This window comes from Leuciscus leuciscus (genome assembly GCF_965113295.1).
Source record: "Leuciscus leuciscus genome assembly, chromosome: 5".
Classification (NCBI taxonomy): domain Eukaryota; kingdom Metazoa; phylum Chordata; class Actinopteri; order Cypriniformes; family Leuciscidae; genus Leuciscus; species Leuciscus leuciscus.
In genome coordinates, this window is record NC_138729.1 from 36402985 (window position 1) to 36419374 (window position 16390).

Sequence of the window (16390 nt, forward strand, 5' to 3'; positions counted from 1 at the left end):
AGTCTTTAAATTATTTATTTTTTGATTCCCAAACTTATCTTAGTTTTCCATTATAAAAAAGACACAAATATGAGTTTAACTGGATAGATGGCTATACTATGGAAAATTTCATAATATTATTGTAATAATATTAATGACATCAGTCTTTTAAACAATCATGTGAATATTACCTAATCCACGACATAGTTATACAATAATTTGTTATACAGGTTAATATATTTAATGACACCTAATTAGAGCACCATTGTGATGACACTATAATTATTCAGAATTCTAAGACAAGAGTCAAGTGAGTTTTGTCACGACAATACAGTACAGTAATTTAAAGTGTTCGCAACAAGAACACTATGTATCAAATGACCATTTAACAACACACTGACACTGTAAACAGTATTTTTAAATTTACAATATCCATCTCCATTTGCATTCAAGTAAACACAATACAATGCAACCAAATGTGAACCCATGTTTTGTTCTCTAGTAAATATAGGCCTAGTATATACTAACACTATACTTTTCTATCCTATTCTTAAAAAAAAAAAAAAACTTGCTATGTGTACTGTAACTGGGACTAGTCACACTGGCATATTGTTGCCCTTATGTTGGTTTGATTGCTTCTATTGTTCTCATTTTTAAGTCATTTTGGATAAAAGCATCTGCTAAATTATTAAATGTAAATGTAAATTTTTAGTAAAGGAAAATTATACTTGGGTAATTGCTCTAGTTCAAACGTTTGGGGTCTGATTTTTTTTCTTCATTTCATTCTTTGATGCATAGAGTTAAAAAACAACAACATTTATTTGACATAGATTTTTTGTAGCAATATAGAATTCTTTGCTCTCATTTTAATGCTGCAATTTAATGTATTCTTGCTGAATAAATAAAATAGTTTATTTAAAAACAATATTACTGATCCCAAACATTTGAATGGTAGGCCTAGTGTTTTTTTGTTAGTTTGTTAGTTTGTTTAGGGTGTGAGGTCAAGTCATCTTGCATCAGGCACAAGAATCACCACCAGATTTTAGGATTCCCATCCAAAATCTCAGTTTAAAACGTACAAAATGTGCTTCCCGTAAAATCTAAATTTTATAGTCTATATTATTTTATAGGGCCTGGTTTCACAGACAGGGTTTAAAAAAAACAAAATAAAAAAAAACATTACAGGTGTGGACCTTGAGACAAAAGGGCACTGATATATTTTGAGATTTGTCAGTGAGTGCACGTTGCTTTCAGTTAAAACTGCTCAAACATGCATTTTAGTCTGGGACCAAGTTTAAGCCTTGTCTGTGAAACCACCGTGGGAATATGTCTTAAGGGTCAGGTCAGGTAGAAAAAAAAAAAACTCTTTAGGTTGCAGTTACACAACTCTATGAGATAAACCGTGCGCACTTATGTCGTCGTCAGCATTCTCATCCATAATTACTAGCATTTCCAAAGCTGGTGGCATGTTGTCGAAATAGCAGCTGAAGGCGTTTCTCCAGAGAGGCAGCGCGGATGATGTCATCTCCGTGAGCGGGACATGAGCGGGCTCTCTATAAAGAGCAAGTCGTCACTACAAACTCCTCACTCTTCTCAGTCACACTCACAGCCATCAAAGCTGCACAGCTCGGTCGAGTTGGCGACTCCAGTGCTGCTAAACGACACAAAAGCCGCAAGATGTCGACCGACATGTACTCAGAATCTCGCCGGGTCTGCCCTTCGATCCACGGCAACAAGTTTGACACAGCGAGCCGCAAGCGGGCAGTGGCGAACATCTTCGAGAACGTCAACCAGGACGCGCTTATGAGACTCTTCCAGAAAACGGGAGACATGAAAGCCGAGGAGAGAGTGAGAAGCATCTTCTCCTTCGCGCAAGACCCCGAAGAGACGGCCAGAGCTCTGATGGCACTCAAGCAGAGGAAGAAGGACAAGTTCCTGCGGATCGCAGGGATGCTGCGACATTTTCTGAAGCTGCGTTGAGCGTCTTCACGCGATGACTCGCGGCTGCAGGGTCTTTCATTTCAGACCGCCGGTGTCATTTACAACCTGGCGATGACGGACACGTCCAGAGTGGACGAGAAAGGTCCACACGGACATGAAGGAAAGCCTCGTCAATGACACCAGCCCATTGACGCAAGACATGAAGGACGGGACGCACAGTAGGCTATCTGGAGCTGTGGAGGAGCTCAGTGTGAAGGAGTCCCCTCGTGCATCATACTATGAAGACGCGCGAAAATGTTTCTCGTGAACTATGCATTTTAAAAATGGACTTTTCCAACGTACTACTGCACCTTATAGGTGTATATGTTGGAGCACAAGAACTGTGATTAGAGACATAAGTTATATTGCCTGAAAACTGCCTATAAATAGTAGCCTATACCTTGTCTATGCCACTTTGATATTGTGATACGTGTTTAACACAATGGCCACTAATTTATTTGTCACAATGTTGTTATAACACCAGTTATTGAATTTTTCACAATACTATTTTTCATTATTTGTATAATAAATTATTAACTAAACAGTGACTCTTCTCTTTCTTGAATTTACATTTGGTTTTAAAATGACTGACATGGTAATTTTATTATAAAATGCCTGGGATGGAGTTAGATGATTTAAAGTCAGTTCTCTGGGCTGCTTAATTGTACATTGTTTTAGGCACTTTCTATGATAAAAATTAATTTAAAAAAGTAATTAAAATTGGGGGTCCTCCTGGAGTTTTTCCCAACTTTAACTTTAATAGATACAGCCTTGTTTGCAGTGAAGGTCCCATACTCTACAAAATCAAGTTTGACACATTGATGTGTGAAATATGAAAAATATACAGCTATTGCTGCAAAGCGTAACCCACAAATCCACAATTTCAGTTGTATAGTACAAAAGATAATATCAACAATACAGCTTTTATTAGAGATCAGGGGTATTATACTTCTTTTCTTTTTACTTTCACTTTTTCTGAAATAAGGATGGACGGTCACACCCGTCACTCATCACTTGGTCTGGTTCATTTACATGCAGGCTCGTCTCTTTGCTTTGCAGCTTACCAGACCAGCGTGAACCAGTTTCGGGTTGATTCAGCCATTTGTTAAAGGTGTATTGCATTACCGTGGTGTGTAGATAAGAAGCTTTAACAGGGGCTCATCTCTTTAGATCTTTCTCTGTGTCTGTTTTTTTTTATAATTTGATATATACACTGTGAAAAAAGTTGCTGCCTTACATTTTTAAGTACAATCAACTTGGATGTTTAAGTCATTTAAACTTAAATTTCATTAAACTGACTTTTAAAAATGAATTGAATATCATAAAACATAAGAAAAGTTGAAAATTGCTTAACTTATTTTGGTGAGTTAAAGCAATGTAAAAACACATGTTGTCATAACTTATTGATCATATATATATATATGAAGAGTTCAGATGCAAAAGCCTCTAAATGCCATCTGAAATTTTCTTATAGAATGATCATTTTTATCAAGCTTGTATATTTAAGTTCAGTAATTTCACTTAAATGACAATTAATAGGTAATCTTCATTGCCATTTGAGTGAAATTATTGAATTTAAATATACGAGCTTGATAAAAATGATCATTCTATAAGAAAATTTCAGATGGCATTTAGAGGCTTTTGCATCTGAACTCTTCATATATATATATATATATATTTTTTTTTTTTTTTTTTTTTTTACAGTGTAGCGATAAGTAGTTTAGCACATTCAGGTGCTTTGTCAGACTTTTGGCATGGTTTAGGATTAGGGCTGCAAGAGGGGAAGATCAGTGGATGCCTGTTAATCTTAATGCTCTGATCAGTTGCCGTATACTGGCTCAAACCAGTTCTGATGGGCTGGGAATGCGTCATCTGACATCTGACTACCTTGCGGTCGTGTAAGGTCTAGACGACAGAGAGCTCAACCCCCTACCTTTACTTCATCACTGCCAAGAAGGAGTTTCCTATGTAAACATTCACCTGGCAAAGGTGAATGTGGTGGAGACGAACACACACACACACACACACACACACACACACACACACACACACACACACACACACACACACACACACACACACACACACACACACACACACACTTAAACGTGATTGTTACAGGCAGTGTGAAGTGTGAGCTATTAATAAAACCTTTTGAACTAGAGCAGCTGTGGGAGTTTAATAAAATAATGACATTCAACATGACATTGTTAGAACGCAGATGCAGTGTGCTTAATGTTTGAGTTATTTGCTGTCAGCTTGCAGCATCCAACTTTCCGTTTAAGCAAACCACAATATATATATATATTTTTTTCAATTTGTCTGTCAGCATTCATTTCCTTTTTTTTTTTTTCCCTTTTACGGTAACATGCTTGTTTAGGTCTACTACTGCTAAATATTTAAGCCAATTGTCCTGTCTGTCTTGTGTGCTGTATGATATGCTTGACACAAGATTGTCCTCTTTCTCCCACCCATTTCCTGTCTTTCACTGTGTTCAGAACAAGGAACTTTGAAGTGAATAGACTGTGTGGAAGCAATATGTGTATGTGTGTGTGTGTAAGTTTCTATAGTGACAGAAGGAGCAAAGTAGAACTGACAGCAAAACTGCTTTTATCAGTTAACACCGGACTCAGGCCTCTCCAGTACAAACTGGTTCAGAGACTGACAAGTGATAAAGGAACCAAAACTGCTTGTGCCTTGTGGTGTTACATCAGAAAATTTAAAAGAGAAAGGTTAATGTAGGTGAACAAGAAAAAGTGGCATTTTGTGGACTTAAAGTAAAGTCCACTGTTCTGTTCTGAGTTTGTTTTTTTAGTTCCAGTAAAAATTAATGTCCCAGATCCATTTTGTGTTAACATGGTTTCCAGATAGCAAGTGGAATATTTTAATGTTTGCATTAACATACTATTTATTTAACCTGTTAACTGTCACCCCACTTTTTCAGCATAGACCTGAACTTAAATGGTTGTAATTCATGAATGCTTTGGAATATAGACATAAGGTTGGTATTATGTCTGATGCAGACGCGGTGTAGAAAAGTTATAGTACTTTAATTTTACTGTAAAGAAAATGTACTGAACTAAACATTTTTTATTTTAAACAAAAAATATATTTTACTAAATATTTTGGACTCTAAAGTTGCTAGAAAATCAAAGTCATTTGTCTAACCAAGTTGTGCTCCAAATTTGAAGTCGAACCACTAAATGGTTTAAAGTACCATTACCATGGTAATGCAATGTCCAATTGAATTACCACAAGATGTGTGTCGTGCTTGTCTCACATTAGCAATCGCTCCAGCTGCCTCGTTCCACTCCAACGGTTTTTGAAAACGTTAATAAATGTTTAATACATCACGGTAATCCAAGAATATGAATTCTGCCCGAGTCCCGTCATATTCTCCACCGGCTGTAGAGGTGAAGACAATAACTCCCATGATTACGCGAAGTCAAGGCGTCATCAAGCTATGCCTTTGTTTTGAATAAACAACCTCTAGTGGCGAAAAATTACATAGTGTTCCTTTAAGCTTTCGAATTTCAAACCCAATATATGATTACCAAAAAAAATGTGATGGGGTGGGGGGGAGTCAATAAAATAGCACGGCAAGTGTACCACTACCAGTACACTGACAGGCTATACCAAGTCACATCAAATTCTCAAGTTTATATATTTTAGCCTATTGTTTTTGTTAAATAATAACCAATATCAATAAAAAAATTGGTATCTTTAATTTATTAACAGCTTTTGTTTGGCCATTATTTATAAATATATATATACAGTGAGGAGAACAAGTATTTGATACACTGCCGATTTTGCAGGTTTTCCCACTTACAAAGCATGTAGAAGTCTGTAATTTTTATAATAGGTACTCTTCAACTGTGAGTGACGGAATCTAAAACAAAAATCCAGAAAATCACATTGTATGATTTTTAGGTAATTAATTTGCATTTTATTGCATGACATAAGTATTTGATACATCAGAAAAGCAGAACTTAATATTTGGTACAGAAACCTTTGTTTGCAATTACAGAGATCATACGTTTCCTGTAGTTCTTGACCAGGTTTGCACACACTGCAGCAGGGATTTTGGCCCACTCCTCCATACAGACCTTCTCCAGATCCTTCAGGTTTCGGGGCTGTCACTGGGCAATACGGACTTTCAGCTCCCTCCAAAGATTTTCTATTGGGTTCAGGTCTGGAGACTGGCTAGGCCACTCCAGGAACTTGAGATGCTTCCTACGGAGCCACTCCTTAGTTGCCCTGGCTGTGTGTTTCGGGTCGTTGTCATGGTGGAAGACCCAGCCACGACCCATCTTCAATGCTCTTACTGAGGGAAGGAGGTTGTTGGCCAAGATCTCGCGATACATGGTCCCATCCATCCTCCCCTCAATACGCCCTGTCCCCTTTGCAGAAAAGCATCCCCAAAGAATGATGTTTCCACCTCAATGCTTCACGGCTGGGATGGTGTTCTTGGGGTTGTACTCATCCTTCTTCTTCCTCCAAACACGGCGAGTGGAGTTTAGACCAAAAAGCTCTATTTCTGTCTCATCAGACCACATGACCCTCTCCCATTCCTCCTCTGGATCATCCAGATGGTCATTGGCAAACTTCAGATGGGCCTGGACATGCGCTGGCTTGAGCAGGGGGGCCTTGCGTGCGCTGCAGGATTTAATCCATGACGGCGTAGTGTGTTACTAATGGTTTTCTTTGAGACTGTGGTCCCAGCTCTCTTCAGGTCATTGACCAGGTCCTGCCGTGTAGTTCTGGGCTGATCCCTCACCTTCCTCATGATCATTGATGCCCCACGAGGTGAGATCTTGCATGGTGCCCCAGACCGAGGGAGATTGATTGTCATCTTGAACTTCTTCCATTTTCTAATAATTGCACCAACATTTGTTGCCTTCTCACCAAGCTGCTTGCCTTTTGTCCTGTAGCCCATCGCAGCCTTGTGCAGGTCTACAATTTTATCCCTGATGTCCTTACACAGCTCTCTGGTCTTGGCCATTGTGGAGAGGTTGAAGTCTGTTTGATTGAGGGTGTGGACAGGTGTCTTTTATACAGGTAACAAGTTCAAACAGGTGCAGTTAATACAGGTAATGAGTGGAGAACAGGAGGACTTCTTAAAGAAAAACTAACAGGTCTGTGAGAGCCGGAATTCTTACTGGTTGGTAGGTGATCAAATACTTATGTCATGCAATAAAATGCAAATTAATTATTTACAAATCATACAATGTGATTTTCTGGATTTCTGTTTTAGATTCCGTCACTCACAGTTGAAGAGTACCTATGATAAAAATTACAGACCTCTACTGCTTTGTAAGTAGGAAAACCTGCAAAATCGGCAGTGAATCAAATACTTGCTCTCACCACTGAGTGTATATATATATATATATATATATATATATAAATATATATATATATATATATATATATATATATATATATATATATATATATATTAATAGTCACCTATTTTTTTCAATATTAGTCATAAATCCTCAGTAAGTCCAGGTGTAGTGAAGGTCGAAGAGTGTCTACCTTTTTACTGAGGTGACTGTTCACTTAAAAATGCATCAATTCAGTAATCAATTCAGTGATCTAAAATAGTGATGTCAGAGTGGTTGAGTTTGTAATTAGTCTGTCCATTTCCAGCAGTTTAACCCATTCAGGGAATTTTGTTGACTGAAGTTTAAAAGTACTTGAATTTTCATCTGTATTTTGTGGTTATCTTTTAATATATCTCTGTTTTGATTTTTGTACTTTTGATTATCTAGATCTGAGAGAACCCGGGTATCGCAGACAAATATTGCCCTCCGGGGTTTAATGGATTTCTGCATGCGCACATAAATTCAGTTTGCAATTGCAAGAATTTTTCCATTAATACTGTACCTTTAGGCTGAGAATTTAATATCTGGGTGTAACATTCATATTCATTCTTAAGTTGGCATGCCATTGGCTATTTTTGTTTTAGATAAAGCTGCGAACATTATAGAAGTGATTCCATTTAATGTCTTCTGAAACAAATGTGGTGTCACAAAAGCAGAACCAGACAGCCTCACCCAGACATTTCTGTACACATTTTCCCTCAGCTGAGTAAGAAGTCTGTTTATGTCATGTCACCAGCCCAGCTTAGCTGCTGACAGACTAGTTTCTCTACACACGAATGCTCATTTAATGCTCATTGTGACCAGGTTCCTCTATTGGCATCAAATACCCTATTATGAAAGTGGTGATAGGGAAACATCCACCACACCGCAGCCGTCCAACAGACGTCAAGCAGGATGAGAAATGGTTGTTTTACAGGAAAGAAGGGGTTACAAGTGGGGCTGGCATTAAGTGGTGTGTTCAGACTGCTTTCCGCTATGCATGCGGACATGATTCTCTGTTTCCTAAAAGCACATACTTTTTCTGTAAGTCACTTCAAGCCTAGATGGCGCTGAGTGAGAGATGGCCCACAGTGTTGATGAACAGCCCATTGTTACCAATGGATGAATCAATTCTTTGTGTTTGTTTGTATGTGTATGTCTACATTTGTGCGTATATGTTGTACGTCAGTGCAGTATATTACATCTGACCTCTACAGACCCGACGTCACTCGAGATCAGCTCTGCTGACTTGTGTTGACGCAAAGTCCACATCCCAAGCAAAATATTTGGGACATTTCAGCCATATTTCTGCAATTCCCTGTACACTTATCTCCATCAAAAGTGATGATTTGATGATTTTTGCTGTTGATAAATGAAAATGTAACATAGAAAATAAAAAAACAAGTGTACAAGACCATGTTTTTGAGAATGAAGGAAACAGTTTAAGCCAATCTAAATGACTAAGTGACACAATCTTAAATCCCATGAATATTCTGTTCAAAGGTTCAGGGTCATAGAATTATATAATCGTCTTATATAATTGAAAATACTGTGTATCTGCTACTGTTGATGTTGGAAAGTGTTATTTTCGAAAACGAATGCTTTACACACTGTTGGACCTCGCATTTTATTATTATTTTTATACTCTTTTCTCTGAATTGTTTTTGAGGAGACACTGTAAAAGCAACCCTTTGTCACACTCATACAAAATGCCTCCGACAATAAGATAGATGACGCTCTAATCGTATTATGTGTTTTTCTGTGTTAAATCTGCAGGCTGAGAAAAGAGTATCTGTGAGTAACATCAAAATGTATTCTGAACCTCAAATGCTCTTGGCTTTTTTTCTTTCAATGGAGCAATATGAACAAAACTATAAAAATGATTTCAATAAAAAGGACTACTGTGAAAAAAATGGCAAATGATTTGCTTAAGCACAAAATATATTTTTTAACTTAAATTTCTAAATTTTAAGTATAAATCACCTTACAATGTTCCAGGTAAATCTGAAAGAATAATCATTTGCAGCATGCAGTAATTTACATTCACTGTCCCACATTGCACTTTAACCTTGTGTTTCTCCAGGACCTCGGATAGACTCAGTCATCAAATGCGTTCTCTCTGGAGGGGATCTCCTCTATATTGTTCTCTCCCTGTCGTGTGTGTTCTGGACAGAGGAGTGAAGCCTCTTCCTGTGTGGCTCTTCTGGCTGCCCCGGGCAGGGCGGCTGTCTCGGCCCGCAGACTCTCTGTCTCGTTGCAGTTCCACTGGCCGGCCTTGCCATTGTTCTATCCCTCCTCTCCTTTGTCCTGCTCCCCTCTCCACCTCTCTCCCCACTCCCTATGTCCTCCTTTTTCTCTGCAGGTGTTGAGAAGGAAGCCCTCTCAATACCACACAATGGCAGAACAGCCCTACTATTTATATATCCATTTCTCTGCTTATTTATTTATTCTCCTGGGTATTTTTGGAGTGCTGTTAATTGTGCTCAGAAGAAGTGATTTAATAATAACGGGCTTATAATTACTTAATATAGAGAGACAAACAACTTTTATATATAGTTGGTTATATATTGCAACCATTTAGATACTTTTTCTTAGAATTTATCAATTATATTGGCGGTTATATGTGCCATTTTGATAAATGTCATACAGATAAATGTATGAATTTTTAATGTTAGGTATTGGTCCTCTAAATAAAATGTGCAGATGTATTTAAACAGATGTATTATTTGTAGTTAGCCCACATTTGATAAACACAATGTTAATTTGTTAAACAATTACATTTAATAATTGCTAGTGAGCAAAAAAGTTTTCTGCAGATGTATTCCATATGTGTGTGATATTTAGTGTCATTTGAAGCATGTAGAGATCTAGACGACTCTTAGGAAAAAAGGTTCAATATAAAACCCTAGGGCTCTTGACTTTAAACCTTTATGCCACAATGGTTCTATAGCAGAAGAAATGTCTTAAATTAAACTGAAGAAATCCCATATGATGTAAGAGCTCTTGATAATATTATTCACTCTACCTGTATTACACAGAATGAAGGAGTGTGGAGTTAGATACGTCACAAAATGTTTCAGTGTTTCATCAAGGCGAATGAGGTAACAGTCTGTTTCAAAACTGATGACAGGCTAAACATCGTCAGAATGTTGTCTTAATCTTTTAAAGACTTTAAAGTTTTAATCTTGTGGTTGTTGGCAAAGTGCACTGTGTCATCCGTGTGTGTGTCAGATATAAAGATGTGCGAACTTTTGGAGTCTTCACTAAACACGTTTTCTGTTGACAGACAGCCAGTGTCTAGAGGCTTAGTTAGACAGAATACTAGAATCCTGCTTAAATCAATGATTTCATCACATCAGCATTAAACAAATCAGAGAGGCTGTTCTTTGGCCCTTGTTACGTGGCTTGTTCAATGACTCATTGAGCGTTGTCTGGGGAACATGGTAAATGCTGTGCTACTTATTTATCTAAAGTAAATGATTTCATAGTACATCCTGTCTGTTACGTCATCTCAGAATGCCTCTTCAGAAATTCACCTGCCATTATCTGACTGAGTCATTTTGCGTGAGGTGTTTCCCCTGAGAAGCCTCTTTAAAAAAAAAAGAAAAAAGAAAAAAGTCAAAGAAAATAAATAAATAAATAAATATTACAAAATAAGATTTTGTAAAATTATTTTATTTACTCAGGGAAAACACCTCATCCTCCTCATACAATACTCCGATAATTGTAGATAGAGAGAACAGTGCATCACAGAAACACTTTGCGCACACAATTTCAGTACAGGTGTGTTTCCATGTAATGCCCTCAGGAATATCTGCGTGTAACACTAACATTTGTGTATTTCATAATCGAGATCTTGGCTAATACAAAGTTTTCTCATCAACAAAGGTACGACTTCTGTAGAACTACCCAGCTGCGCTCTGTTTAACATGGGAGGTTGATAAGAGAAACTAATATGATAAGATCCTAATATACAAGGTTTGAACCTACAAATGACTGGGAAGGAAGTGAAAGGAGCCTGGCGTTGTCACCTTTTTCCAGTTCAGACTCTCGCCACATTGAGGCCCTGCAAATGCTCTTAACTTCCTATACATGATGTTATCGCACCGAGTCATGGGAAGGACTCATTGTTATAGATTCAGGTGAAGCGTTTATGATAAAATCACAAAGAAAAGCTATCATAAATTATGTCTGCTATTGTGAGCCTTCCTTTGTGAAGAGCTCTGCCGTTTCCTCAGTAAGTCCTCGGAAAGATGTAATCAGTGTTGATACTGAATCTGAGTTACTCTTCTTTATAAACTCTCACTCCCGTCATGCACTTTCCAGAATCCTCTGCCTGTTCTTGCATGTTGTTTCATGTCTTTTATATAACTTGTGATATTTTAAGCAACAGTAGGGGGTTATTATTTTGCTCGTTCCGTCCATCTGTGCTTTTTATCACTGCTTCTGAATTTATTCCCACATCGAAAAATCGGTCCAAATAGATAGTGAGGAGAGAAGAGAGAAAGCAGTAAGAATGTAAAAGATGAGATGGATGAAGTAGTATGTCGGGTGATGATGGTGAGGTATCTGGCAGGACAAGGAGGCCACATGATGGGAGTATGACCACTGTAGTGGGAAGGATTAGAATGGATAACCAATGGCAAATGAGCCAGGTCACATCAGGGGCACCGATAAAACAATGTGACCTAAATAGACACCAGCTGACTAACTCATATTTGTAACTGGAATGGAACATCTTGAAGGCATCTCAGACAGGTCTAGTTAGATTACAGTTTCAAACCAAACAGACTCACTTTTTGACATTACTGTGAAGGTTAACTTCTGGAAAAAAGAAAGGACAGATTAAAAAGTAATTTGCATCTAATTTCTTCATTCTTCCGTGTAGCTCAAACAGTAGAGCACTGTACTACAGCAAAGTCATAGGTTCAATTCCCATGGAATGTAAGAACTGATAAAATGTATGCTTTTTAATTGCAGTTTGAGTTGCATTGGTTTAAAAACCACGTACTTTAAAATATATACATGCAAAATTGTTTCTGTGGCTCAAACAGAAAAGCATGGTGCTAGCAACGGCAAGGTCATGGGTTCAATTCCTGGGGAAAGCATGAACTGAAAATGCAATGGCAGTCACCTTGGATAAAAGCCTCTGCAAAGAAAAGTCCGTAAAAATAGGGCCCAATGCATTGTGCTAATATGAAAGAATTTTCCATATTGAATTTGTGCAGTTGTTTTCCACGTCTTTTGAATTACACATCGCATTGTATTTTGGTTTAGGATTAAAGGAAATGTCCGTCAACTTTATTGTTATCTATCCAAGTAAAACTTTTACAAAACATTTTTGTTAAATAAAGTTGTTTTGAAATAAAGCTACAATCAAATACAATTAATGAAAAACTAAACAAAATTTTGAAAAATGAAAAATGAAAGCAAAACTGAACTAAAAGTAAAATAAAACTATTTAGAAAAATACTAAAACTAATAAAAATAACAAAATACTAAAACTTAAACTAGTTACTTAAAAGCTTAACATTTTTAATAATACAAACTATATAACAGTAAATAAATAATCCAACATATTTTAAATGAACAAAGATATTTGCTTTACTGTTTCCACCCCTTTTCTACCATAAGGACCATTTGGAGTTCCTAAAGGCACAGAGGTTTCTGATAGTGATCTAGGCCTGTAGGCCAATATGTTTGTACTTTGGGGGTCGATTAATTGTCACACCTTTAGAACAATGGGGGAAGTGTAATTATCTGATTGGTCAGTTTGAACATCTCACATTTGGGTTTTAGTCACATGGTCAGGAAAGGATAAAAGAAGATTGTAACTGTTGCTCTGTCTCTTTTGATGCTCTGGCTCTCTTCTTCTCGGGTCCCTCTCTTGGGGCTCTCTCTCTTTACCTCCTCCTTCCTCTTCCTCTTCCTCTCTCTCTCAGGTAACATTCATATATGCTGGGAACAATTAATAATCTAAGTTATCATCATCTCATATATTTTGTAACTATTTTAAGTGTACCATATTTAACCATAACCATAACCATAACCATATTTTTTCATTAAACCTTTTCAATTACAACTAATGTGCTAACTAGTTTTGATTTGGTATTGACTTTGAGGTGCTACAAATTGCAATACAATATTGTCACTCTCTATTAGCAACGCTCTCCCACATATTAAGCTATTGTAACTGCGCTTATTTCCGTTGTTGGTATAAGTGGCAGTGGGTGGAATAGACAAGAAATGTGCAGTTTTCTACAATCTTGCTAATAACGTTTCTTTAGTCATTCGGCAGTCTTGCAGCTTGAACCACTGCAGGAATCCACTCTTACAGACTAAAAGTAATTAATTGTATAAAATTTATTTGAGGATTTCACTCGTCTTAAATTATCTGAATGTTTTGAACAATTTTGGCCACAGATTGTTTTTGAAAAATGTACACAACGTAACTCTCCTGTCATTCACAATAACATTACTGATTGCATAAGTCTGCAGCGCCTTGGTTTAGTTTACTTTTTGTTCAGTGCTTGGGAAGAGTTCCAGCATAACAAAGCCCTGCATTGACTCCTATTATAACATAACATTAACAGAAAAGACCACACTGAAATGATCAAGTGTCAAAACAACAGACGCAGACCCACACCCCATGATACTTTTGGAGCCATCCGAGATCCAAGACATCTGGCTGTGTTTTTCTAGTGGCAGCAGAAAGTGAATGCAGAAAGTGAATGCAGGTGCTCTGGGCCTGTGAAAGAACTGGTCTCAAACCTGTTCAGCTTAACCACAACCAGATCAGTCCAGAAAGAGTAGAAGAGAGAGCACATGGGCTTAATGCTGCCGCCTGGTATCTAAAGCCATTAAGCAGCTCAGCTCTCCGAGCCGTGCACTGTCAACTCCACTTCACACCCAACCTGGGCTGCAATGTGCACGGTTGCTTTTTGATATTTTTGGTGGGTTTGTTTGGTGTAACTCAAATAAATAAGAAACATTTTGGAATCTGTTTTATGCAGATGCAATTTGTGAGACTGTCCAGCTTTTAGGTTTCTTCCAATGCCCTCTAGGCTAGTGAAATGTGCTCATGACTGAAGCTTTAGGTCACCTTACCACTCATCCTTACCTCTGCATTCCTGCTGGAACCTGATTAGCTGGTTTTGAATAACCTCTCTTTATGCTGAGATTATTTGAGGTATTCATTTTATTATGGGTTCAGGTAGAATTTGGTTATGGGAAACAAGTATTAGAACATTTATAAGGGGGAATTTGGCAGGTGTATTGCACACGAAAGAATACATCCGACAGAGAGGTAGTAAAGATGCAATTATATACATCTCAGCATAAGTTGCTCCGCAGAACTTTAAGATCCTTACTATACAATAGAAAAACAACAAACTGGACAAAGTTGAGTTGTGTATTAAATCACTCCATGCCCTTCAGAGAGAGTGTAAAGAGGGTTTGTTTAACAAAAGTATGTGGCTCCATTCCAGTACGGGCCAAAAATAGTGTCTTAAGATTATTTATCGACTATTCAGTTGTATAGCTTACCCAACTGAATGTGCCAAAAAGGCAAGAGCTATTTGTTTATGTAGACTGCTTCTCCTTCAGCTAAGGCCAGCCAGGCACGTGGCGTCTGCTAAGAGCATCCCGTTTGTTTGAGTGTGTGTGTGTGTGTGTGTGTGTGTGTGTGTGTGTGTGTGTGTGTGTGTGTGTGTGTGTGTGTGTGTGTGTGTGTGTGTGTGTGTGTGTGTGTGTGTGTGTGTGTGTGTGTGTGTGTGTGTGTGTGTGTGTGTGTGTGTGTGTGTGTGTGTGGAGGATGAATGAATAAGCATGCTTAGCTCAGGTCAGGCATGCACTTTCTAAAATTGTTTTTGTGGACCTGTAAAGGAATGTGTCTTTTCTGAGTGTACACAAACAGAAGAGAAAGGAGGGAAGTAAATAATTTTGCAGGCATTCAAAAATAAGACTGATCTTTCGTCTAATTGGCCTGAATCCTTGGTCTTGAATGCTCTCGGGTTTTTTTTGGGTTTTTTTTTTGGTTGCTATTGTTAGTCAGTGATGATCATTGTAACATTCTTTTGTTCTATTCTGCTCAAACTTACTGCAAATAAATGAAAACACTTGTTGCTTTTTGATTCCTTTTGGGAAATGGTCAGGGGAGCCATCTAGTGGATAATCAGTGTAACACACCAACAATATGTATTTTGCATCAATATGAATATACTGAAATAACTGAATGAAAAAAAAAATGTCCATTTGGAATTTGTGTACACTTTCAAAAATTTTTTTTAAATAAATGTAAAAAAAAAAAAACACCAGTATTGTAGTATTCTCCTTCCTCATCTTGTTTGAATCTCTCTTGTTGTATAGAGTAGAATAACTTTTAAAAAATTTGGTAAAAAATACTTTCAGAAATTAAATTCAGAATGAGAGATGAAACTGTTAAATTTCACAAGATCATTTCTGAATAAAAGTGATATGAAGGCATGTGATATACATGTGTTGAATATGTTTGTGATACCATCTTGTGGTGAAGAGTTGTGTCAGGTGAAGGGGTCAAGGTTTGATAGGTTTGGTCGAGTTAGATGAAGTTTCTATTTTGTCAAGATACACAGATGTTTTTTTTTAATAGTGCGCTTTGCGTTTGTCTTCGTCCACAGAGAAATTCAAATAATTATAAAAACATTTCAAGTCGATCATACCAACAGTAGGTACTAGTTCTAGTCATTTTTAGATTTAGCATCATTATAGAATCTATGTCATTTGTGTCCTCAGAGTCAAAACATAAGCTATATATATAGCCTATAGCCATATTTGTCCTACATTAAATAAAAATCGTTCATTCCTTTCAGGAGTTATAACCATTTGAATAAATTATGTCATGTCTAATACTTTTAGTTGCTGCTGGTATGTGTGATTAAAAATGTAACATGTTTTTGATCATTAAAGGGACCCCAGAGAATCTTTCTGCACTAGTTTTATTTTAATTGGCTGAAAATTCGTTTCATAAAAAAAAAAAAAAAAGGAATAGCACATGGCCTGTAGATTTGAGCCCTTCTGAAATGAAGCAA

At 37.3% G+C, this 16390-nt stretch overlaps 2 protein-coding genes across 2 annotated transcripts in view; one reads left to right on the forward strand and one right to left on the reverse strand.

Annotated features, from left to right (window-relative positions):
• Positions 1–16390, reverse strand: part of zmat4a (zinc finger, matrin-type 4a) — a 160182-nt gene that overhangs the window by 2600 nt on the left and 141192 nt on the right. The window lies entirely within an intron of this gene.
• Positions 1548–2499, forward strand: tcima (transcriptional and immune response regulator a). Its single transcript, XM_082169691.1, has one exon. It carries the CDS (start codon positions 1657–1659, stop codon positions 1957–1959), a length of 303 nt encoding a protein of 100 aa, XP_082025817.1. The 5' UTR covers positions 1548–1656; the 3' UTR covers positions 1960–2499.